Source organism: Oncorhynchus mykiss, chromosome 14 (assembly GCF_057628025.1).
Source record: "Oncorhynchus mykiss isolate SJ-2025 chromosome 14, ASM5762802v1, whole genome shotgun sequence".
In the NCBI taxonomy this organism is placed as follows: Eukaryota; Metazoa; Chordata; class Actinopteri; order Salmoniformes; family Salmonidae; genus Oncorhynchus; species Oncorhynchus mykiss.
Genome location: NC_143035.1, coordinates 15,999,203 through 16,024,000, shown reverse-complemented (window position 1 = coordinate 16,024,000; position 24,798 = coordinate 15,999,203). Strand labels below are relative to the sequence as shown.

The 24,798-nt window shown below is 40.8% G+C and overlaps 1 protein-coding gene across 2 annotated transcripts in view; it reads right to left on the bottom strand.

Annotated features, from left to right (window-relative positions):
- LOC110488904 (gamma-aminobutyric acid receptor subunit alpha-2) overlaps positions 1–23,417 on the bottom strand; it is a 67,826-nt gene extending 44,409 nt beyond the window's left edge. For both annotated transcript variants that reach the window (XM_021561360.3, XM_021561359.3), the window contains exons 1-4: positions 23,057–23,417; positions 22,453–22,537; positions 21,322–21,437; positions 5,608–5,675 (exon numbers count right to left, since the gene is read on the bottom strand). In XM_021561360.3, the coding sequence (XP_021417035.3) occupies positions 5,608–5,675; positions 21,322–21,437; positions 22,453–22,523 (255 nt within the window). In that variant the 5' untranslated portion in view covers positions 22,524–22,537; positions 23,057–23,417. The remainder of the gene's footprint in view (positions 1–5,607; positions 5,676–21,321; positions 21,438–22,452; positions 22,538–23,056) is intronic.
- Positions 23,418–24,798: the final 1,381 nt, after the last annotated feature.

The window sequence follows — 24,798 nt, the reverse complement described above, 5'->3', positions numbered from 1 at the left end:
TGTGGCTACAATCGACAACAATCACACAGATGAATTTCACAAATTAATATCACAGGTACAGACAATGCCACCATAAATTAATCTCTACATAAACATAGCAAACGTAATATTTCTGCACTGTGAATATGGAATACCTGCTCCTTAATTTTTAAATAAAGTGACACTTCTAACGATGCCGTGCTATCCCTACTATATAAAAAAAATCTATGAAGCAGATAAACAACAAACACAAGCAGCGCCTAGCGAGAGGCTTTGAAGATATCCTGTGGTAAACCAAGGTGGATGGCACCCTTTCTCTCCTTTCCACTCCAGGCTGTGCATCCCATTTAACATCCATTACTGACTCACTGCGCCTCCTGCATGAGCTTGGGCCAGCCACTTATCCACACTGGATGTTTTTTCTCCTGGTGATTTATTTCAGAGTGGAGCAGCCTCTACAAGGTGAGGTCCCTGGTCTTAGTGTACTGTCTACCTACCACGCCTCTCCGACCCCACTGACCATGTTTAAATGTACACATTGTTCAGGATAGTAGCTCATATCCCGCTTAAGGTCTTATCTGGGATAAGCTGTTTACATGCACATTTGATATCCCACTCATGAGTGTCCCTGTATCCATGAATAAACAGAATATTCCTAATTTAAGTGTATGGGTTAAATTGAATAGTAATTGAAATATGGACACCTGCTGTAGGCCTATAATCTCTCACATGTAGCGTTATCTAATATTAACTCCTGCAGAATTACGCATTTCTTGCAGTGAAATTATACAACAAATGTTAATTTTGTCTTGGGAACATATTATTTCTTTCTTTCAGCATCTCTTGAGAAAATATGAATGTTTGTGTAATGTGTTCTCTTTGACACTGTTATGCAAAAAGGCAGTTTTTCAACCACATAAAATATGCACCGAAGATGACTTGAGGTCTTATCAGAAATGTGTTTAATCATTTTCTCAGATTTTCATTTCCTTAAAACTGGTCAAACTGATGATATTTTGGACATTTTGCACAGGACCAATCGTTCCACTGTTGCCTTTTTCCCCCCACGGCCCCTAAACGAAACAGACAACTTTACCAGTGTTAACTAGATTACTAATGCATTCAGTCTATCGATGTAAGATATTATTCTGGTGAGCACTACTTTATTTAGTCTTCTGGGGCAACAAGTTATGACAGAAGAGAAGCTACATGTATCAAACTATAGTTGACAAGCAAATGTCAGAAATTGCAAGCAGAAACTTGTCCAAATTAGGGGTGAAAGTTGCCAGTAGTAAATGATAGTAGGCTAAATTATTATGGTGGATCGAACTGCGCAGGTAACCTACTTTTTGAACTGATTTATTTGACAATCAAATGAAAACGTCACACAACACCCATGAAATGCCAAACAGCCTGTTCCGTCTGCAAAACCAACAGTAAATAGGATAAGATGATTACATGCCACACTATCCTGTCTTAGATCATCATATCCCAGGAATCTAATCCGTCCGTCTCCAAATCCTGCCCTCAAGAGGATACCTGGCTTGTTAAGGGCTCCAGGGCAAACGGTATTGGAAGAGGTATGTGTTTTGGTGTGTTCAAAATCATATGAGCTGGGAAAAAAATACAGTATAGGCCTTAGGTGTGAGGTCCAGTATATTACATCTTATGAGACCATATGGGCAATGCAAATGGTTAATTCATCATTCTAACTTTAGGCACTAGCAATATGATGGCAACAACAGATAATGTATTATGTGCTTTATATCTTTTACATGCAGCTCGTGTAGTCCACTGGACAATCTTTTGGAATTCCCTACTATGTTGAGTTATCGTTCATATATCCCAGCTACCAACAACCATGCACAAATCCTTATTGTATAAATGCTAAGCACAAATGTTAATAAATAAGAATACAGTTAGTCTCCCTAGGATTTTAAGTCGTGGCTGCATCAAGATCATCGTACACATCTTACATTATTGCTCCTTGCCATGATATGGGACACTCGCCTAGTGAATACTTAATAGTTGTCCGTAATGTATATTTTGCTATTCCATTAATGAGCTTTTGAATTCTGCATTGCATTTCAAACATCATAAATGTTCAATCATTAGCAGCGGAACCATAATGTTCCTTTACAGAACGGCTTGCTCTGAATATTGTCGTTTTAAAGGGTGTGTGTTTTTTTTCCAAAAACAAGCCCGATATAAGCCCAATATAAATAAAGTAGTGAGTTGAATAAAGAGCCGATTTTCAATAATTCATAAGACAAAACTGTCGAAGGAAGAGGGAGAGAGAGTCCAATCAAGAACACATATTTTGACCAATGGGTAAAATATGTTACTTGTGTAGATACTCCTCTAAGAAAACCAATGGTCAAAACCCCATGTCTATATCATAACATGTTTAAAAGTTATTGGAGATTTAGGGTGCCCCAATTTAGGGTGACTAAATCAATGGAGGCCAGAGAGAAAAAGTGGTAAAAATTCAGGAAAATTGCATCGCTGAATTAAGGCTACCTGACAGGTTCACTTTCCCATTAAATGTGTCATCTTTCCTCTTAAATCCACAGGACATAAAACAATATAGAGGTAAGAAGTATATCGATTTTGAGACATGACATATTTGTATGCGCTTTTCATATGAACTTGAAATTCCTGTTATTTTTTCAAAGATTTCTCACAAAAACAAGCATCTGCCTTCACCAAGCTTTTCTATTTTCAAAGCCTTTTACATGTAATACATTTTGAGTCATGCAAATGTTGCTTTAAGCAATCCGCAGAAACAACTTTGAAGATGACAACCACAAAATATTAAATCCTCAAAATGTTGTTACGGGAAACCTGCCAACTGGTTAGGTTACAAAATCAGACTTTCTAGATTTAATGTTAATGATATGACAAAAATGCATGGGGATGAGCTCCAGGAAAGAAACATTTACGGACAATTCTGCCCTTGAAAAAAAACTAAGAAAACATTAAAAGAAGGGAATGATAGGAGAATCTGAGATATATATATATATATACACAGTGCCTTGCGAAAGTATTCGGCCCCCTTGAACTTTGCGACCTTTTGCCACATTTCAGGCTTCAAACATAAAGATATAAAACTGTATTTTTTTGTGAAGAATCAACAACAAGTGGGACACAATCATGAAGTGGAACGACATTTATTGGATATTTCAAACTTTTTTATCCAAACAAAAACTGAAAAATTGGGCGTGCAAAATTATTCAGCACCCTTAAGTTAATACTTTGTAGCGCCACCTTTTGCTGCGATTACAGCTGTAAGTCGCTTGGGGTATGTCTCTATGAGTTTTGCACATCGAGAGACTGACATTTTTTTCCATTCCTCCTTGCAAAACAGCTCGAGCTCAGTGAGGTTGGATGGAGAGCATTTGTGAACAGCAGTTTTCAGTTCTTTCCACAGATTCTCGATTGGATTCAGGTCTGGACTTTGACTTGGCCATTCTAACACCTGGATATGTTTATTTTTGAACCATTCCATTGTAGATTTTGCTTTATGTTTTGGATCATTGTCTTGTTGGAAGACAAATCTCCGTCCCAGTCTCAGGTCTTTTGCAGACTCCATCAGGTTTTCTTCCAGAATGGTCCTGTATTTGGCTCCATCCATCTTCCCATCAATTTTAACCATCTTCCCTGTCCCTGCTGAAGAAAAGCAGGCCCAAACCATGATGCTGCCACCACCATGTTTGACAGTGGGGATGGTGTGTTCAGCTGTATTGCTTTTACGCCAAACATAACATTTTGCATTGTTGCCAAAAAGTTCAATTTTGGTTTCATCTGACCAGAGCACCTTCTTCCACATGTTTGGTGTGTCTCCCAGGTGGCTTGTGGCAAACTTTAAACAACACTTTTTATGGATATCTTTAAGAAATGGCTTTCTTCTTGCCACTCTTAAATAAAGGCCAGATTTGTGCAATATACGACTGATTGTTGTCCTATGGACTGAGTCTCCCACCTCAGCTGTAGATCTCTGCAGTTCATCCAGAGTGATCATGGGCCTCTTGGCTGCATCTCTGATCAGTCTTCTCCTTGTATGAGCTGAAAGTTTAGAGGGACGGCCAGGTCTTGATAGATTTGCAGTGGTCTGATACTCCTTCCATTTCAATATTATCGCTTGCACAGTGCTCCTTGGGACGTTTAAAGCTTGGGAAATCTTTTTGTATCCAAATCCGGCTTTAAACTTCTTCACAACAGTATCTCGGACCTGCCTGGTGTGTTCCTTGTTCTTCATGATGCTCTCTGCGCTTTTAACGGACCTCTGAGACTATCACAGTGCAGGTGCATTTATACGGAGACTTGATCCACACAGGTGGATTGTATTTATCATCATTAGTCATTTAGGTCAACATTGGATCATTCAGAGATCCTCACTGAACTTCTGGAGAGAGTTTGCTGCACTGAAAGTAAAGGGGCTGAATAATTTTGCACGCCCAATTTTTCAGTTTTTGATTTGTTAAAAAAGTTTGAAATATCCAATAAATGTCGTTCCACTTCATGATTGTGTCCCACTTGTTGTTGATTCTTCACAAAAAAATACAGTTTTATATATCTTTATGTTTGAAGCCTCAAATGTGCCAAAAGGTCGCAAAGTTCAAGGGGGCCGAATACTTTCGCAAGGCACTGTATATATATATATATATATATATATATATATATATATATATATATGTTGCTGTACCAAATGGAGGCCGGACAGTGAAATAGCAGTCAGGATGAAAAAGAGTAGAAAATTGTAGCTAAGGTAGAGACACAATGGGAATATAGACCAAATCTTAAGGAGTCAGGGTTACTGGGGCTTTGATGCTTCACTAGAGCCAAGCTAAGCTGCTCGGAACGAACAAAAACACCGGTCCCATTCATTTGGCACCAAATTGAAGAAAACATACCGAAACAGGAATGGGCAAACGGAACATGTTTAATAAGAAACGCTCCTTTTCATTTTCAGTTGCAACACGTTCTGATATGGTGTGCCCCAATGAATACGACTAAGACTAAGTGGTCCAAATAAGTGACAAAAAGGAAAATGGTGCCAAGGTTTTGCAATGAAGCGGTAAACAAAACACCTGGAATGACAAAATCATGATTGGTTTATTCTGTGTTGTTGTGTAGTATTTAAACTAAGTGCTCAGTTCCACCAAAGTTCTGTGAGGTACCATATTATCCTGTTGTAAGAATGGTTTAGGCTATTTACTCCCCGTTTCAATTGTAAAACACTACAGAAACTAATCACAAGAACCAATTTGGTCCTTTACCCTCCTATCTTGTTTATCACAATTGAGTTTTCATGGTTATCAGTTGCAGAGACTTCTGAATAGTGGATCAATGATTCAGAAAAAACTGATTTCCCCTACATACAGATACGCTATTTTAAATTTAAAAGTTTCTCATAGCAGGAAAATAATCCGGCAGCAACAGGAAATGTTGCTATGTGGATTATAATTAATGAAAATGTTTGTTAAATGGAAATTACAAAACTTTAGAAGCCTTTTTAAATCTTGAACACATTACAAGTTTACTTTCTATGATGAATGTGTAACCAGGCCAGCCCAGCACAGCTCAGTTTGGGAACAAGGTACTCGTAAAATTAGAATGTGGTCTCACCATGTCTGTATCTGAAACTGGGCCAAAGCTGGTGACGTAGACATTGGTATTCACCTCTGTTATACGATCTGAAAAACATAAAAGATAATTAATACAGAACAAACAAAGGCTGGAATAAATACTATTATTACAGATCTAAGAAGGACTGTAGCTCATCTTTTGAGTGGTATTTCCCTGCCGTGCAATAAAATATCACTTAGACTTTCACTCCTAACAACACCATCCAATCAGGCCTGCCTGTAACACCATCCTATCAGGCCTGCCTGAAACACCATCCTATCAGGCCTGCCTGAAACACCATCCTATCAGGCCTGTCTGTAACACCATCCTATCAGGCCTGCCTGTAACACCATCCTATCAGGCCTGTCTGTAACACCATCCTATCAGGCCTGCCTGTAACACCATTCTATCAGGCCTGCCTGTAACACCATCCTATCAGGCCTGCCTGTAACACCATTATATCAGGCCTGCCTGTAACACCATCATATCAGGCCTGCCTGTAACACCATCCAAACACCATCCTATCAGGCCTGCCTGTAACACCATCCTATCAGGCCTGCCTGTAACACCATTCTATCAGGCCTGCCTGTAACACCATCCTATCAGGCCTGCCTGAAACACCATCCAATCAGGCCTGTCTGTAACACCATCCTATCAGGCCTGCCTGTAACACCATCCAATCAGGCCTGCTTGTAACACCATCCAATCAGGTCTGCCTGTAACACCATCCTATCAGGCCTGCCTGTAACACCATCCTATCAGGCCTGCCTGTAACACCACCCTATCAGGCCTGCCTGTAACACCACCCTATCAGGCCTCACTGTAACACCACCCTATCAGGCCTGCCTGTAACACCACCCTATCAGGCCTGCCTGTAACACCACCCTATCAGGCCTACCTGTAACACCACCCTATCAGGCCTGCCTGTAACACCATCCAATCAGGCCTGCCTGTAACACCATCCAATCAGGCCTGCCTGTAACACCATCCTATCAGGCCTGCCTGTAACACCATCCTATCAGGCCTGCCTGTAACACCATCCTATCAGGCCTACCTTTATTCAGAGCGAGTGAAAACAGTACACATTTTTCTTTCTCTCCTGAGTTCCTCTTTCATTAAGTTAATCTCTAACATGCTTGGGTAATTTCTTTAAAAAGCTTTCAGACTTTACGACTATGTTATCCACTCTCTGCTGCACACACACAGTAACACACACACACACACACACACACACAGTAACACACACAGACACACACACACACACACACACACACACAGTAACTCAGACAGACAGTAACTCACGTGTATTCTAAAGAGCTTCTCATTGGCCTAAAAATAATGTGAGTGCTCTCATACAAGGTGTCTAGGCGAGGCAAAACAGGCCCAGTGCGCTCACCACTCCCTGTTCACTGCGTCTGCTGACAAAATGCATCCAGACATGTAATGGATATGCTTAGTTATTTATGAAGTAGTGCATATTGAGAGGAACAGGCGGATCGGTGGGTAATGTGTGCAATAAATGTAGCAATACATACACTGGATTGCATTATAAAGTAGGTGTTTGCATGTGTAAACCAGACACGTGCAGACACACAATAGATGAATAAATACACCGGAGGAGTAGAAATCTGAAATATGACACCGATGTACCCCATCATAATGCACTGTTTTAATGTGAAGCCTTTACAATGCAGTGATACCATGTTTATCCTGTGGATAGAGATCCTGCTCTATGATTCTATGGTCATACCTACAGTCAATAACTCCATAGAACCAGATCATCACCCATAACAGTGAACACAACAGCAGACGTGCTGCGTGTTCATATTCGATGGAACATCAAACCAAATCGTGAAAAAAACTAAGCAATTACAGTGTTACGTACAAATGATGCAAATGATGCATAGCCCAAGTACAAAGGAGCGTCCCTTGGGGACAAATCACTTGTTTATTACATAGAAAAGAATCCAGAGTGCATTTGAATCCCGAAGATGTGAGGCCACTTTATTTATCGTACCATGTAGTGCAGGTTTACTTCTTCAGCTCAGACGGACCAAAGCGAGTGGTTTAGTCATGTTTACTCATAGCTTGTCATTTTTGTGATTTAGAGCTGTCAATTGTCTAACTAAACGACAATAGTAAACACCCAAACTGAAGATGCGTGCACTATTTATAGTTGAATACAAAAATAGCATCTATCTAAAGTGAGATATTGTTCTTTCATTGAATGTAGAACAGGGTTGAATTAAGAGAAAACTAAATGAACTAGGAAGCATGTATATGACCTGCCTGGAAGGTAAACTTTAGATATCCTCCAATATAGCTGCTCTGAATGACATGAATAGTTCCACAATACTGTGTTGACAGAGGATACAAATCATTAGTTAGGAGTGTCAGGAATTCAGGCAATTCCCTAGGTGCATATGTGAGGTGGTGGGGTTGTGTGCTCTTGACCCTCGTACGGACCAGTGAGCAGCTAGCCCTGGTTAAATAATCAGACTGGAAACCCAGAGGATTAAAGGGGCAGGTTTGCAGGCTATTCTGCTGCTGGATTGGGTAGTCTTCAACAACAGCTCACCCACACAGCTTCTGTTTTAGCGATTAGGAGTGACGTTGTTTCGGCTAGTGGTTACGATACCTTTAAAGAAAACCTGGACACAAAGCAAAGAGAACTCTTGGAGAAATTCTGTGGGGAAAATGTAATGCACTTTCTAAAGAAAGGCAGACACTATTAATCTGCATCATGAAAATATTCAGTTATTTATTGCTTCGAATACAAGTTAAATGACTCTCTGGCATCCATCGTCTGTCAAACAGATGGCAAAACAAATGCAGCTTAGGCATCAATTCATATTTTCTTCATAAGCCACTCAATTTTGGGTTACAGAAGTCTACGGATGATTCCGTACCTCTAGGCATGAAGACATTTTTCCCCATAGAGAAAGTATGTCAGTGCTACTGTACCACATACTGCCATCCAGGCCTTTCCCCGACGCCAAAGACTATCACCATATGGCTGATGCTGTTCTGGGCTAATGGCCCCTTGAATATCTGTTTAAATGTAAAATGACACCAGATCCTGTGGGAGGCCCAGTCTCTGGGCCACCTGGAAATCAAATCAAATCGAAAGAGGGATGGAGTGAGAGATGGAGGAGGGAGGCAGATGCATTTTTTCATGATGGAAGGAGATGCTTTAATAGCCATACAACAATTACACTTAGAGAAATCATTTTATGAATTGTTGTAGTAGCGGTAATAGTAGCAACTCACAAGACACTACACTTTAAGCAATAACTACAGTATTTGGCCCTACAATTCCACTTCTTCTAAATATAACATTTGATCGTAATTGTTTTTCTTTTCTTTCTCCAGGTCAGTTGCCGCTAATCCACCCCATTGATTCATCATGTTCTGTGTTGTTTAACATCACACCTAGAGACTCATTCACCTTCAGCTCAACCTTCCTCTAGAAGGCAGCATGATCATTATGTGAAGGTTTCTGCAGACAGTGTTTGGCTTTTTATGAGCTTGTTAAAGGCTAGAACACACACACACACACACAGTTACGCACACCTCTCGGAGGAGGGAACGCAACACCCTGCTACACTCAAATCCCTGTGGAGTGAAAAAGGTATGTGACTGTAGGTGTGGGTAAGGATGACTGAGCCAGATAATGTTACCATTAACAGGGAATTTATTCCTTCACATGGTAATTTTGGGGAAAAGGGTCTGAACGGAAACAAAGCAAAGAAAGGGAAAGTTAAAGAGCCCCTCTACTACGTTACCTACCTACCCACTACTTATCTATTCTTAACGCCACCTGGCGCGCTAACCAAAATACAGGGGGTGGTCCGCTCAGGTCTTACCTAGTGTGCATAGACAAAGTACATACTACGGGTATATGTATGCACGCAGTCCTCTTGCCTAAGCACTCCCAAGGTGTCTTCCCCTTCCCCCCTGGGAACAAAAAATAATTACTAACGTAAGTAATCAATTTAAATAATCAAAACACAGTCCTTGTGACAAAAACATACCTCAGCAGGACCGGTTACAAAATACTTTACAAAAACCTGTCTGAGCAAAAACCAACACAGGACATCAAAGAAGCTCTATTTGAGCAACAACCAACACAGGACATACCAAGAAGCTCCCCCTCCTAACAAAGGAACACTGGCTTGTAAAAATGCAGAAGGAGTCTGTAATTGAAGACAGCTGTATCCTTTGATGAGAGGGCGGGGTCAGAGCTCCAATTATCGATGGGGTCGACCAATCAGCTGCTTTGGGCTTCAGGAAGCCATCCTGAAACACATACATACAAACAAACCCACAACACAGAAACGTAACACACACACGGTGAGGTGTCCAGGGGGTGAGAGATGACTCCTGGGTCTAGCTAGCCACTAGCCCCATACATAGTTAATTACATGGAACGAGCCGGGGGTGGTCAACAATGAGACGTCTGATACATCAACCAATGTCCATGATGACGCCTGAGGGCCGGTGTTCCATCACACAACACCTCCCCATCAGAACATGTTCCCCTTAAAGATCTTAGATTGGCACAGTGAAATTTTGGAGCTGAACTGTCAAAATATGAACCCTTTGTGGTCAATTTTATTTATGAACAAATGACACAAAGAAAAACATGGATGTCGCAGTAGAGTCTTTAAAGACAATATCACCACAACTATTCAGGTTACTAGTACTGTATTTCTGTTGACACTAGCATGGTATCAAGATACTAATATCTCTGACACTAGCAAGGTATCAGGTTACTAGTACTGTATCTCTGTTGACACTAGCATGGTATCAGGATACTAGTACTGTATCTCTGTTGACACGAGCATGGTATCAGGTTACTAGTACTGTATCTCTGTTGACACGAGCATGGTATCAGGTTACTAGTACTGTATCTCTGTTGACACTGGCATGGTGTCAGGTTACTAGTACTGTATCTCTTTTGACAGTAGCATGTATCAGGTTACTAGTACTGTATCTCTGTTGACAGTAGCAAGGTTTCAGGTTACTAATATATCTGACACTAGCAAGGTATCAGGTTACTAGTACTGTATCTCTGTTGACACTAGCATAGTATCAGGTTACTAGTACTGTATCTCTGTTGACAGTAGCAAGGTATCAGGTTACTAATATATCTGACACTAGCAAGGTATCAGGTTACTAGTACTGTATCTCTGTTGACACGAGCATGGTATCAGGTTACTAGTACTGTATCTCTGTTGACACTAGCATGGTATCAGGTTACTAGTACTGTATCTCTGTTGACACTAGCATAGTATCAGGTTACTAGTACTGTATCTCTGTTGACACTAGCATGGTATCAGGTCATTTTGTCAACTCACCACCATAAGAGTTGTCCAGTACAATGTCCAGTATTTCTGTGTTAATATTTCTGAACATATGGATTCTTTAGACATTTAGAATAGTGAAAAAATGCATACTGAGTGAAAATAGAGACACACTCTACAACTGATTACTAACCCAAACACAGTGGGGGAAAATTTGCCTAATCCATCAGAGAAGGGCTCAGGATTTATAAAATTATGATTATGATAATACAGTGCCTTCGGAAAGTATTCAGACCCCTTGCCTGCTTCAATAGTTTGTTACGTTACAGCTTCATTCTAAAATTGATTTAAAAAATACTCATCAATCTAAACAAAATACTCTATAATGACAAAGTGAAAACAGTTTTATTTTTTGCAAATGTATTAAAACCTTATTCAGATAAGTATTCAGACCCTTTGCTATGAGACTCGAAATTGAGATCAGGTGCATCCTTTTTCCATTGATCATCCTTGAGATGTTTCTACAACTTGATTGGAGTCCACCTGTGGTAAATTCAATTGATTTGGCCATGATTTGGAAAGGCACATACCTGTCTATATAAAGTCCCACAGTTGACAGTGCATATCAGAGCAAAGACCAAGCCATAAGGTCGAAGGAATTGTCTGTAGAGCTAAGAGACAGGATTGTGTCGAGGTACACATCTGGAGAAGGGTACAAAAACATTCATGCAGCATCGAAGGTCCCCCAAGAACACAGTGGCCTCCATCATTCTTAAATGGAAGAAGTATGGAATCACCAAGACTCTTACTAGAGCTAGCCTCCTGGCCAAACTGAGCAATCAGGGGAGAAGGGCCTTGGTGAGGGAGGTGACCAAGAACCCAATTGTCACTCTGATAGAGAGCAAAGTACAGAGTAATGTACAGAGAGAGAGATCCTTGATGAAAACCTGCTCCAAAGCACTCAGGACCTCAGACTGGGGCAAAGGTTCACCTTCCAACAGGACGATGACCCTAAGCACACAGCCAAGACAATGCACAAGTAGCTTCGGGACAAGTCTCATTGTCCGTGAGTGGTCTAGCCAGAGCCTGGACGTGAACCCGACCAAACATCTCTGGAGAGATCTGAAAAGATCTGTGCAGTGTCGCTTCCAATCCAACCTGACAGAGTTTGACAGGACCTGCAGAGAGAAATGCGAGAAGCTCCCCAAATATAGGTGTGTCAAACTTGTAGCGTCATACCCAAGAAGACTCAAGTCTGTAATCACTGCCAAAGGTGCATCAACAAAGTACTGAGTAAAGGGTTTGAATACTTATGTAAATCTAATATTTATGTTTTTTTATTTGTATACATTTGCAAAAAATTCTAAAAAACAGTTTTTGCTTTGTCATTATGGGTTGTTGTGTGTAGATTGATAAATGGGAAAAAACTATTTAATACATTTTAGAATAAGGCTGGAAAATGTGGAAAAAGTCAAGGGGTCTGAATACTTTCCGAATGCACTGAATAATAATAATAATTTCAATGTGTTCTGATTTAATCTCTTCAGTTTTTGTTGGAAAGAAAATGGCTAACACTGAAGAGAAAAATATATCAAATCAGGATTTTTCTTTGTTGGTCTCTGGGGAGATAAATAGCTAGCTAAGTCAGCCATTCAACTGTATTAGGGCAACATTTTGGAGTGACAGTGGAATCAAGCGGTCACATTTTGACTTAATGAGTGGGACCATTTTTACAGAAATGTATGGAAACTTCTACCTTCTTCAAGGCCAACAAGTCACTGCGCAATAGCGAGCAGTAGTTTTCCCACAGTCTAGCTAGCTAGCTTTTGTTATTGGCTAGTTTGCAGCAGGTGTTATCAAAGAGGATGTTGTTGCTAATTTGTTAGCTTCTCACTTTTCAAGAATACATTTCAAAAATAAGTTATTTTTAAATTATCATTATCTGGTGAGTGGAACTGTGTTTGTTTTTTTTTTGCAGCGCGCTTGCTATTGTTAGCCATCTCTTTTAAAATAGCTTGTGTGTGAAACAATGCTGCATTTAAATTGGAACTGACAATATTTTAGCAACATGAAATCTTAAAATCTGTATACATTTATACACCCCCAGGAAGAATATGAAACCAAAAAGAAAGATTCTGACAAGCGACCTCTTAGATATGGTCAAGTTTACGTGTTCATAAATTCTTAGAATGTTTGGGAAATGCGTACTGTATACTAAGGCATTTGTGAAAATTCTATTGCAATATAGAATGGGAAAGTTGGCGTGCGTTTGGACAATTAATAGACACTGGTGTAAATAAAACCGAGTAAAAACATCTGTCTTGTCTAAGACAGGAGTCCACCAGACTGGTGCACTATAGTCAATCAGAGCTACAGTAGACCTTTATACAAACAAGCCATTTGCCACATGGGCCTGCCATCATTCACTTTGAACTAGACTGGCAGTCGCAACAGCGCAAATTTAGATCATTAGAGCGCATTCACCAAAAGCCACAAAATACACCTGAATGGATTTCTGTGAATGTGTAAACACCACGGGAGTCTTCTTACATTTGGGAACTTTACAGTTCTATTGATCAAACAATTATGAAGAGGTAGGCTCTCTCTCCCTCAGTTAGGTATATCAACAACAACTAACATTAATGCTACCCAAAGCAAGATGAGCTAAAATCGAACGAAGGAACATTAGATAAACCCTCAAACTTTTTCAACTAGTTGGCCGTCAACATTGCACTGATAGACGATGGGGAATTGTAGCCCCCTTGTCCTTCTGCAGCTTGCCTGCCAATGCATGCTTGTCCAAACCAAGCACCCTAACTAACTGGCTAAAGTTAGCTAGCTTGCTGGCTAGCTACTTCCAGACCCAAATGAGAAAACACCTCACTCTGACCATTCTACTTGGCGTAGCAGAGCTGGTTAGGGCTGGTTTACATGTCATCTAGAGTGTTCTTGACTAACTATGACTTTTTTTGCAGGTGTTGCGAGTTCGTAAATTCATCAGTTGTTCTGCGCTCTGGCACACTGAGACGAGAGTGCTCTGAAATCAGAGTAACGTTAGATAGCCAGAGTAAATTTGCAAACACAAGAGATATGATATGAAAACAGTCATTCAAGTGTTTGTTAGTTTGTGACACCTGCATCTCTAGCTGTGTATTGCCACCAAAAAACGATATGAGGGGTGTCTTGTTTTGCACACTTTGTACAAAATAATGAAATGAAGTACTACAGGATAATTCTTAACGTAGCTCTTTATTAGCTAACTATAACTGGCATGTTCACGTATCGCCAACCAGGATCAAACTGACCATGACCTAACCATTTGGGTGGTCTTAACCAATCATAGCACAGTACGATATGGCGGTAAAATGCATCCAATTACAATTCAGTAGGTTTACACATCAATATTACATCCCCCTTCTTTTAAAACAAAAGAAAAATGTTTCCATATTCTAAGGGTTTCTTTTGAATACATGCTCTGTGGTTTGAACTCAAGGTAAGTAACCATTTATATTGCATACTACACCAACTGAATCAACATAGACTCTGAAACAATAATCCACCATACTGTTACTTTTCAAACAAGTGATTCTCAGCAACTCAGCTTTCAATGTAGAAATAACATCTTAACATTTCAAACAAATACAATACCAAAGCATTTCAAGTGAACTTTCAATAACAAGTTTACAGTCTGAAACTCTTTTAGGGCAGCGATCCGCCTACACCCTTTGACATTTCACAGGTCTAGGACAGCTCTGGGCTTGACCTCTCTTCCTGACCTTGTGTGATATGATTCTGAGCATGCTTCTGTGTAAGTCAACAGTTCTTGTGGTGTTGCAGATAAGTATGGTGTATGTTGTGCTGTGTGTGTGTTTAGTCCATCACGTTCTCTTTCAGGGGAACAGTTCATCTCATCAGTGTGTTGTTCTTTTGTGTTCAGTAGGTGACGACGATTGCGGCGGTACACCGCTCCTTCTGCGTTGCGGACGTGATATGAACGTTCAGTGTCAGCTGGCTGGATGACGACTGCTGGCTTCCAGACGGTATTCTCCTGGATTCTAACTGACTCTCCATCGATCAGTGGTGGCAGTGGTCTAGCTGACCTGTCATAGTATCGCTTTTGTTGTTGTCTCTGTGCACGTTTTTCATGCATTTCCTTGTAGCTGACGACCTCAGGTTGAAGCTGCTGGTTGAAGCGGGGAGGTATTGAGTCTGTGGCTCATCAACAGCTGGGCTGGTGATTTTAAGATGTCAACATGAGTGTTGCAGTATTCAAGGAGACTGAGGTAGGGGTCTCTCGTCTGCTTTTGCTTTATCCATGAGTGATTTAGCAATCTGCACAGATTTTTCAGCAAGGCCATTACTTTGAGGGTAATGTGGGCTTGTGGTGACATGTGTGAACTCCCATGCTTTTGTGAAGGATTCAAACTCATTTGATTTGTAACAGGGCCCATTGTCAGATATTAAATAAAGTCTCTACAATGACAATGACATGCCTGGCAAAGGCTGCTTTCAGCTTGTGTATCACAGCTGCAGATGTGGTGCTGTGAAGCTTGTCGAGTTCGAAGTATCTGCTGTAGTAGTCCACTGTTACGATGTAGTCCACGTTGTTCCAGGTGAACAGATCGGTTGCCACGACCTGCCAAGGTCGGTCTGGGATACAGTGAGGTAACATTGGCTCTTTGGTGTTTGAGGGGTGTCGTTCAAGACAGATGGCGCATTTACCAACAATGTCCTCTATTTGTTTGCACATTCCAGGCCAAAACAAAATGTCCCGTGCTCTCTGTTTGCACTTTTCCATGCCCATGTGTCCAGCATGGATCTTTGTCAAAATGTCTTCTGAGACTGGTAGGAATAATGATTCTCTCCTTTGAAAATTATTCCGTTGATCTGTGATAGTTCATCACGATGGTTCCAGAATTCTGAGATGCTCTGAGGGCATTTTCTCCTCTCCTCAGGCTATCCATCCTGTATGACTTTCCTCAGCAGTGTGAGTTGTGAGTCCTTTTCTGGTTCTGCTTGGATCTCCTTCAGTTTTGTGTCACTAACTGGTAAGTTACTGTACACAGTGTGCACTTGCGAGTTCATGCCTTCACTGAGGCTGCTGTCCTTATAGGTAAGAAACTTCCTGAAGAGTGTGTCTGCGACAGGGATGTCTTTGCCTGGACGGTGAGTGATTGTGAAGTCGTATTTTTGTGGTTGAAGGATCATTCTCTGTAGCCTTGGCGGGGCTGCGGCTAGTGGTTTCCTCATAATTGACTCAAGGGGCTTGTGGTCGGATTCCACAATGACTTGTTGTCCATATATGTACTGATGGAAACGTTTACATCCGAACAGAATGGCGTAGAGCTCCTTTTCGATTTGAGCGTAGTTTATTTCACAGTCTGAGAGATTTGGAAGCATAGCCGATGGGCTTTCCTTCTTGCAGTAGCACTGCACCCAGTCCATACTTCGACGCGTCCACTTGGAGTCTGAGCTCTTTGTCGGGGTCGTAGTAGGCAAGGATTGGTCCTAGTTCTCTCGTGATCAAGTCTTTCACATTTTGGAAAGCAATGCAGTGTTGCTTGTCCCAGAGAAACTCACTGGACTGCTTTAGCAGTTGACGCAGGGGTGCATTAGCATTGGAGAGGCTGGGTGCGAACTTGGCTAAGTAGTTGACCATGCCAAGCACTGTTTCCAGCTCCGCACGGTTCTTTGGTGGCTCTATTTCTTTTATGGCTAAGATCTTCTGTGGATCTGGCTTGATTCCAGTCGCTGTGAGAAGATGTCCGAAGTAGCTGACCTCTGTAGCGCCAACTGTGCTCTTCTCGGGGTTGAGCCGGACTCCTCTCTCGCGGGACCTTTGCAGCATCGCGCGGAGGTTTCGGTCATGCTCCTCTTTGGTTCGACCATAGACAAGGATGTCATCCACAATGGCCACAACTCCGTTGAGGCCTTCGTACACTTCGTCGATCTTTCGCTGAAACTCGTCTTGGGCTGAGATAATCCCAAAAAGCAGGCGACGGAACCTGTAGCTTCCAAACGGTGTGTTGAATGTTGTGAGCTTAGATGACTCTTCTGTGAGCTTGATAGCCGGTTCTGTAACAGTCAGTTCTGTAATTCAGTATGTTTACACATATGAATATTACAAGGGGGAAAAGCCAGTCACTCACCCACTACTCCAATGGCATGACATCCTCATAGCAGCTAGCTAGCTAAAGTTAGGTTAGCGTAACTATTTATTTAGCAAGCTAAAAACACAGAGCCTATCAGCCACATTATGTCTGACTTGTGACCATCGCCCTTGCTAGTTTGATTATATTGCCATTCCCAGCCTTAGTTACATTCGTCCGTTTTTGCCCAAAATATTGAGTCATTGAATCTGAACAAGTGCATCCTGAATGGAGGCAGCAAACAATGTACCTGGCCACCTGTGATTTACAACCAGAGAAATATTTTTTGGACTACCCAGAAATGTATTGGTGAATTATATTAATCGTTCATTGAACTGCATCCATCTATTTTGCCAACAATGCCTTAGTGTATGTTATGTATCATTGAGAACCTACAACCTATTTTTAAAACCGCTTTTAAACTTGGTTTTGTAGCATAAACTGGGAATTGTATATTTTTAAAATTATATTATGATTGTCTGTTTGTTTCATATCTGCAAAGTAGTTAAAACGCTGTCAGTTCCACTTTAAACTAGGTCACCGGTTACTTTGTGTGCTAAACGTGAAATGTTTTTTGCAATTAAGTAATAGTTGTAAATGTCAGTTGGGATATGCTTAATGGTTGTGTTTTTGTATTATTATGATTGGGACCTACTGGCTTATTATGTCCAAGTTTAAGGACTGCTTATCTTTAACATCATGCTGTGTGTGACTGCTGTCTTTCCATTGGTCCTACGCAGTGGTGTAGTGGTGCCAGGAAAAGTGGTTAAACTCTAATTTTGCCCAAAAGTTCCCAAAAGGCCTGCCTAGTGTTAAAAATCCTATATTTTCCTATGTGTTTTGCTATAGATTTGTCTGATTTTCACTCTCAAAATCAACTTCTTTTAATAAAAATAAAATAAAAAAATGTGATGGTCTAAGTCCACAACAATGCTTAAACCACATCAATCTAATTGGTTGGGCCTATCAGGGCCTGGCTCCCCAGTGGGTGGGCCTCTTGTCCACCCAGGCCCATCGATGTCTATGCCCCTGATGCAAAAAGCAAATTATGACAATTACGCATCATAAATAGCCTACTAACCAACACTTCGGACTAAACTTTTTCAATGCCTGATTTGCATACCCATTGTTGCCTTAGTTAGCAGTTACTGGTAGATCTCATAAATTGAAAGTCTTTCCTACCCTACCGGCTACCGATGTCATTCTGTGAGCTGCTCCATGCCAAAACCAGTTGAGAGCTGCACGCTCTTGCTGCCTGCAGATTATATTCCGTTGAAACTAGGCTGTGTGCACGTAAATATATTTCACGTGCTTTGCGATTGTATAGGCTACTTTGGCCATGATTTCTCTATCGTACGACATAATTGATACAGTTGAATTCGGAAGTTTACATACACCTTAGCCAAATATATTTAAACTCAGTTTTCACAATTCCTGACATTTAATCCAAGTAAAAATTCCTTGTTTTAGGTCAGTTAGGATCACCACTTCATTTTAAGAATGTGAAATGTCAGAATAATAGTAGAGAGGATGATTTATTTCATCACATTACCAGTGGGTCAGAAGTTTACATACACTCAATTAGTATTTGGCAGGATTGCCTTTAAATTGTTTAACTTGGGTCAAACGTTTAGGGTAGCCTTCCACAAGCTTCCCACAATAAGTTGGGTGAATTTTGACTCATTCCTCCTGACAGAGAGGGTGTAACTGAGTCAGGTTTGTAGGCGTCCTTTCACGCACACGCTTTTTCAGTTCTGCCCACAAATTGAGGTCAGGGCTTTGTGATGGCCACTCCAATACCTTGACTTTGTTTTCCTTAAGCCATTTTGCCACAACTTTGGAAGTATACTTGGGGTCATTGTCCATTTGGAAAACCCATTTGTGACCAAGCTTTAACTTCCTGACTGATGTCTTGAGATGTTGCTTCAATATATCCACATAATTTTTCTCCCTCATGATGCCATCTATTTTGTGAAGTGCACCAGTCCCTCCAGCAGCAAAGCACCCCCACAACATGATGCTGCCACCCCCGTGCTTCACAGTTGGGATGGTGTTCTTCAGCTTGCAAGACTCCCCCTTTTTCCTCCAAACATAACGATGGTCATTATGGCCAAACAGTTCTATTTTTGTTTCATCAGACCAGAGGACATTTCTCTAAAAAGTACGATATTTTTCCCCATTTGCAGTTGCAAACTGTAGCCTGGCTTTTTTTAAATGGTGGTTTTGGAGCAGTGGCTTCTTCCTTGCTGAGCGGCCTTTTAGGTTATGTCGATATAGGACTCGTTTTACTGTGGATATAAATACTTTTGTACCTGTTTCCTCCAGCATCTTCACAAGGTCCTTTGCTGTTGTTCTGGGATTGATTGCACTTTTCGCACCAAAGTACGTTCATCTCTAGGAGACAGAACGCTCCACTACACTACTTTGATACCCATCAATAGGTATTAAGAAGCGAGTATAAAAATGCCCACTGAAAAAAATGTGGGTATACAGTTTATGCCTGCTTTTACCCTCCACTACACCACTGGCCCTTTGTGTTTGAGAAAAAGTGCACCCTCCTACAAGCTGGTATTACGGTTGCTGTCCTTTCAGAATCACGAACCTGTCACACACTGAAGGCCTATAGGTTCGCCGCTGTACTAACCTGTCACACACTGAAGGCCTGTAGTTCGCCTCAGCGCAAACATGGCTCTAATAGATAAAGGCTGTTAAGATATACATTTTTCAATAAAGGACTGTATACATTTGGCCTGGTGAAGTGGTTTAATGCACTGACTAGATGGAAGCTGATAATTATCAGTTTTTTGCTCCGCTGGTCTCAGCTGGTCTCACAATGAAATTACAAGTCCTCACTGTTGACACTAGCATGGTATCAGGTTACTAGTACTGTATCTCTGTTGACAGTAGCATGTATCAGGCTACTAGTATCTCAGTTGACACTAGCCTGATTATGATGTCTGATATTGGTGATACAGTAGGTGTGTGCTGGGCCGGGGTCCAATGTCAAAGTGCACAGGTCAACGTTTACTGAGGAGGAGGACCGAAAGCAACAAGGGTTAAGACATACTAGAGCAAAAAGGATGGGCAGGTGATTACCCCCTTTCACATAGGAGAACAGAACTGACAAAACAATATGGAGCTGATATACTGTTAAATCAACGGCCATTCATTCTTCTATTTCCAGGCATAATCGTAATCCCAGATTGATGGAGTGGACTGCACTGATCTGTCCTTTATAAAGCATGTATTTGTGTCTAGTGTAGATCCCTAAGTAGACCATCATGCCACCACACAGAACGGGTATTCCCAGGTGGCCAATGGGCTAGTGCAGCAAATAGCCCATCTGAAAAGACACCAAACAACATCTTGATCGTGTGGATTGAAAGCAGCTGTAACAGGACAGGGCAGTTTCCTAATAAATTGTTAAGGGGACTCTTCTATGTATGGTGGTGAAGGGCAGCTGAGTGTCGATGCTGTTTCCTCTGGGGAAACGTTGAAACGCCTCCTGCTGCCTAGACAACACTACTTTCAGCAAACAGGCAGGAGGGTAATCAAATAGTAATCTTCCCTTTATAGTGCACTACTTATGACTAGGGCCTATAGGGCTTGGGTCAAAAGTAGGGCATTGTGTAGAGAAAAGGATACCATTTGGGACACATGATTTGTACTGAGGATTTGGGATAACAAGCCCACTGATGACCAATATGTTCATGCGCAGCACCATTAAATGTAATGAGAAAATATTAGCTTATTTTTATGACAATCACTTTGTTGTCATGGGGGAAACATTGTCTGAACTGCATTTTGCTTCTCCACACAAATGTATGCTGGGCACACAGCTACACTCTACATGATTTATGATCACACTATTTCACACATTACAAGACAAGTAGACGCATCGCTGGCACTATTTCTTCTGCATGCTGACGGAAATACTGTGAGGAATACTGCCACTAAACCTGACAGGAAAATGAATCAAATGAAGCCAAGAAAGTTAAAGTCATCACAATCTGTGATGTGAATTTATGCCATGTCTTTCTAAAATGTTTGTTCAAACTGGAACCGCATTCATAGTGTTTCAGAGTAGGAGTGCCGATCTAGGATCAGGATCTAGGATCCCCCTGTCCATGTAATGTTATGAATTATAATCTAAAATGATAAACTTATCATAGATCAGCACTCCTACTCTGAGACACTTTATGAATACAGGCCCTGAGCTTGTTTTGTCATAGTTAATGAAGCCAAGAGATATTCCCTACCCCCAAGGCCGGGTCGAAGACGATTATCATAGCCATCTAGAAGTCTGTCAAGGATCCGTGTGAAGAGAGTGATATTGTTCTTGAAGGCATCTGTTGTAGGATCAGCAATCACTGGCCTGGGAGACAGACAAGTCAGATTGATGAGGATTTTGCATAGTTATACCGGAGGGAATGAAAGAGGAGATAAAGTCAAAAGGTAAAAGAACACACTCCCCCTTTCCCAAGCACCCTCCCAGATGACCCAGTTATGAGCTGAACATTTGTGTGCCATCTGATCTGGGAGCAAAAACACAATTGAATATGCAAATGTCATCAGAGCTGTATATTCATGAATCCAATAATCAGAAGAGGCATACATTCATTAAATGTGCTCTCATTGCATGTGATTGATGTGGATAATTACTTGGTTAATCAATTGACTGATATATTGGTTCCTTGATTGAATGTATACTAATATCAGTCTACAAGCTATATTCATGAAGGCTCTTGATACAGTGACCTAAGTGCAATGTGCCAAAAATGCTGGAACCATGAGACTTACTGGTCAATTTGAGAATTACACTACCTTACTAAAATAAGCTGTGTTATAAACTGAGGCTATAGACACAGTATAGGCTATACACTACATATACTGTATGTTGGCCATACAGTACAAAGGTCCCACTTTACAAAGTGTCCCAACACAAACGTATGCATTCCTATAGTAGTTACATAGGTACAATTGAGAGAACCGAGTGATCTCATGGAATGTCATTCCTTGAGCATTGAAATCAAGTGCTATTTACATATTAGTGACTCACGCTCAATGGCATCTGAAGTGAGCGCTGCTTTTTCAGACAGAGTAGCGACTGTACTTTATCGCCACCCACAGGAACATAATCAGAAAATCACCCACTTCATTAATCTCAAAGCCCCCCACGTCGACAAAGCCTGATTGATGTTCACCATGCTAAATACATAGGCTATTCGTAGGTTAGGCTACTAAAACATAGTATCCCTACATTCGGTTATTGTAGTGTACAAAACGAAAGGAATTCAATTCCAAAACCCAGATATAGTGGTATACTTTCAGTCTTCCTGTGTAATGTGACAAAACATAATTGATCAAAAAAATATTTTTCAAGGACTTACCTCGTTTGCAAGAGGAGCGTCAGTGTGAGGCAGATGAGTAGACATTGAAAAATGTAGCCTCTATTCCTCATAGCTGCATGTACACCTACACACCAGGGAAGACAATACATAATGGTGCCATAATGGATCAGCTGTTGATTTTGCGTATCTTGTTCTAGGTGTAGGCCTATTTCTACGGGAATATATTCAAATTAACACACAATAAACACAGAGAATAAATACGTAGATACAGTATTACTGGAAATAATTCATTTGAATGCGCGTAGAAAAAAACAAATTACATTTAACATTTACACCATGTTAACTAGGGAGACTGCAATTAGAATTCATTGACACATAGGCCTAACATGCCTCTGTTGAATAATAATTTCCACTGTCTAACACTAAACATTTAGCGTTGTTCAAAAGAGCGTCTCCTTCTCAACCACCTTTCTAAAATCCCTTGCTCGTGTGCAGAAATGTTTTAGGGGTATCCCCACTGAGATGAACTCTGCATCATATCTAGGCTAGGCTACTTACGATGTCTGAGATCAGCGGAGACACAGACAGGAACTCTCATATCTTTCTCATCACAAAACGACTTTTCATCAGCGGGGAGACTCACCTGGAATGCAGGACGTAGCCTAATTGCAAGCAATTATTCGTACAGAAATTGAGCCATATGTTAAAGTTGAACCCAATGGAACCACTACGATGTGCCGTCTCTCAAGATGGAATGAGCACGCCGCGCGAAAATAACGAGTGATACTTATTATAAATTCAAAGCACCAATAGATCACAGTTATGGCAAATCATGCACTAATTTAATAGCGGATAACTGCATAGTCCTTGATGTCACTGGGTCTTGTTCAGCATGTCATATTTTCCAATTCTGCTTCCAATTTAGTTTACCTCGTGACAGGGGAAAGGCACACACGCTCCGCGACTCTCTCGCTCCCTCCCCCCCTCTTTCGCTACACACACACACACACACACACACACACACTCACACACACACAAAGGCGGATGCTAAAGATTAATTACTAACTAATGTTTTATACAGATGTAACAATTTTCCAATTAATTCAAAACCTTTAATTAGTTCGCATTAAGGTTGACCAATATTTGCTTATGCATTTAAAATAAATGTTCTTGTTATATTCTTGTTTAATCCAGTAACTACACAACAATAATAGCATAATACATATGTAATAACACAAGGGTGTTGCGTATACTGCGTGGCATTTTATTAAATCTTTATTTCTCTAAGAAAAAATGTGCTAAACGATACACTATGAGATGAGCTGTAACCGCCCCTGAGAGAAAACGGCTTAGGAGGAGAAAGACCTTGTTTCTGCAAAAAAAAATAATAATAAAAAAAAAAAAAAAAATAATAATAATAATAATAATAATAATAATAATAATAATAATATATATATATACACAGTGCCTTGCGAAAGTATTCGGCCCCCTTGAACTTTGCGACCTTTTGCCACATTTCAGGCTTCAAACATAAAGATATAAAACTGTATTTTTTTGTGAAGAATCAACAACAAGTGGGACACAATCATGAAGTGGAACGACATTTATTGGATATTTCAAACTTTTTTAACAAATCAAAAACTGAAAAATTGGGCGTGCAAAATTATTCAGCCCCTTTACTTTCAGTGCAGCAAACTCTCTCCAGAAGTTCAGTGAGGATCTCTGAATGATCCAATGTTGACCTAAATGACTAATGATGATAAATACAATCCACCTGTGTGTAATCAAGTCTCCGTATAAATGCACCTGCACTGTGATAGTCTCAGAGGTCCGTTAAAAGCGCAGAGAGCATCATGAAGAACAAGGAACACACCAGGCAGGTCCGAGATACTGTTGTGAAGAAGTTTAAAGCCGGATTTGGATACAAAAAGATTTCCCAAGCTTTAAACATCCCAAGGAGCACTGTGCAAGCGATAATATTGAAATGGAAGGAGTATCAGACCACTGCAAATCTACCAAGACCTGGCCGTCCCTCTAAACTTTCAGCTCATACAAGGAGAAGACTGATCAGAGATGCAGCCAAGAGGCCCATGATCACTCTGGATGAACTGCAGAGATCTACAGCTGAGGTGGGAGACTCTGTCCATAGGACAACAATCAGTCGTATATTGCACAAATCTGGCCTTTATGGAAGAGTGACAAGAAGAAAGCCATTTCTTAAAGATATCCATAAAAAGTGTTTTTTAAAGTTTGCCACAAGCCACCTGGGAGACACACCAAACATGTGGAAGAAGGTGCTCTGGTCAGATGAAACCAAAATTGAACTTTTTGGCAACAATGTAAAACGCTATGTTTGGCGTAAAAGCAACACAGCTGAACACACCA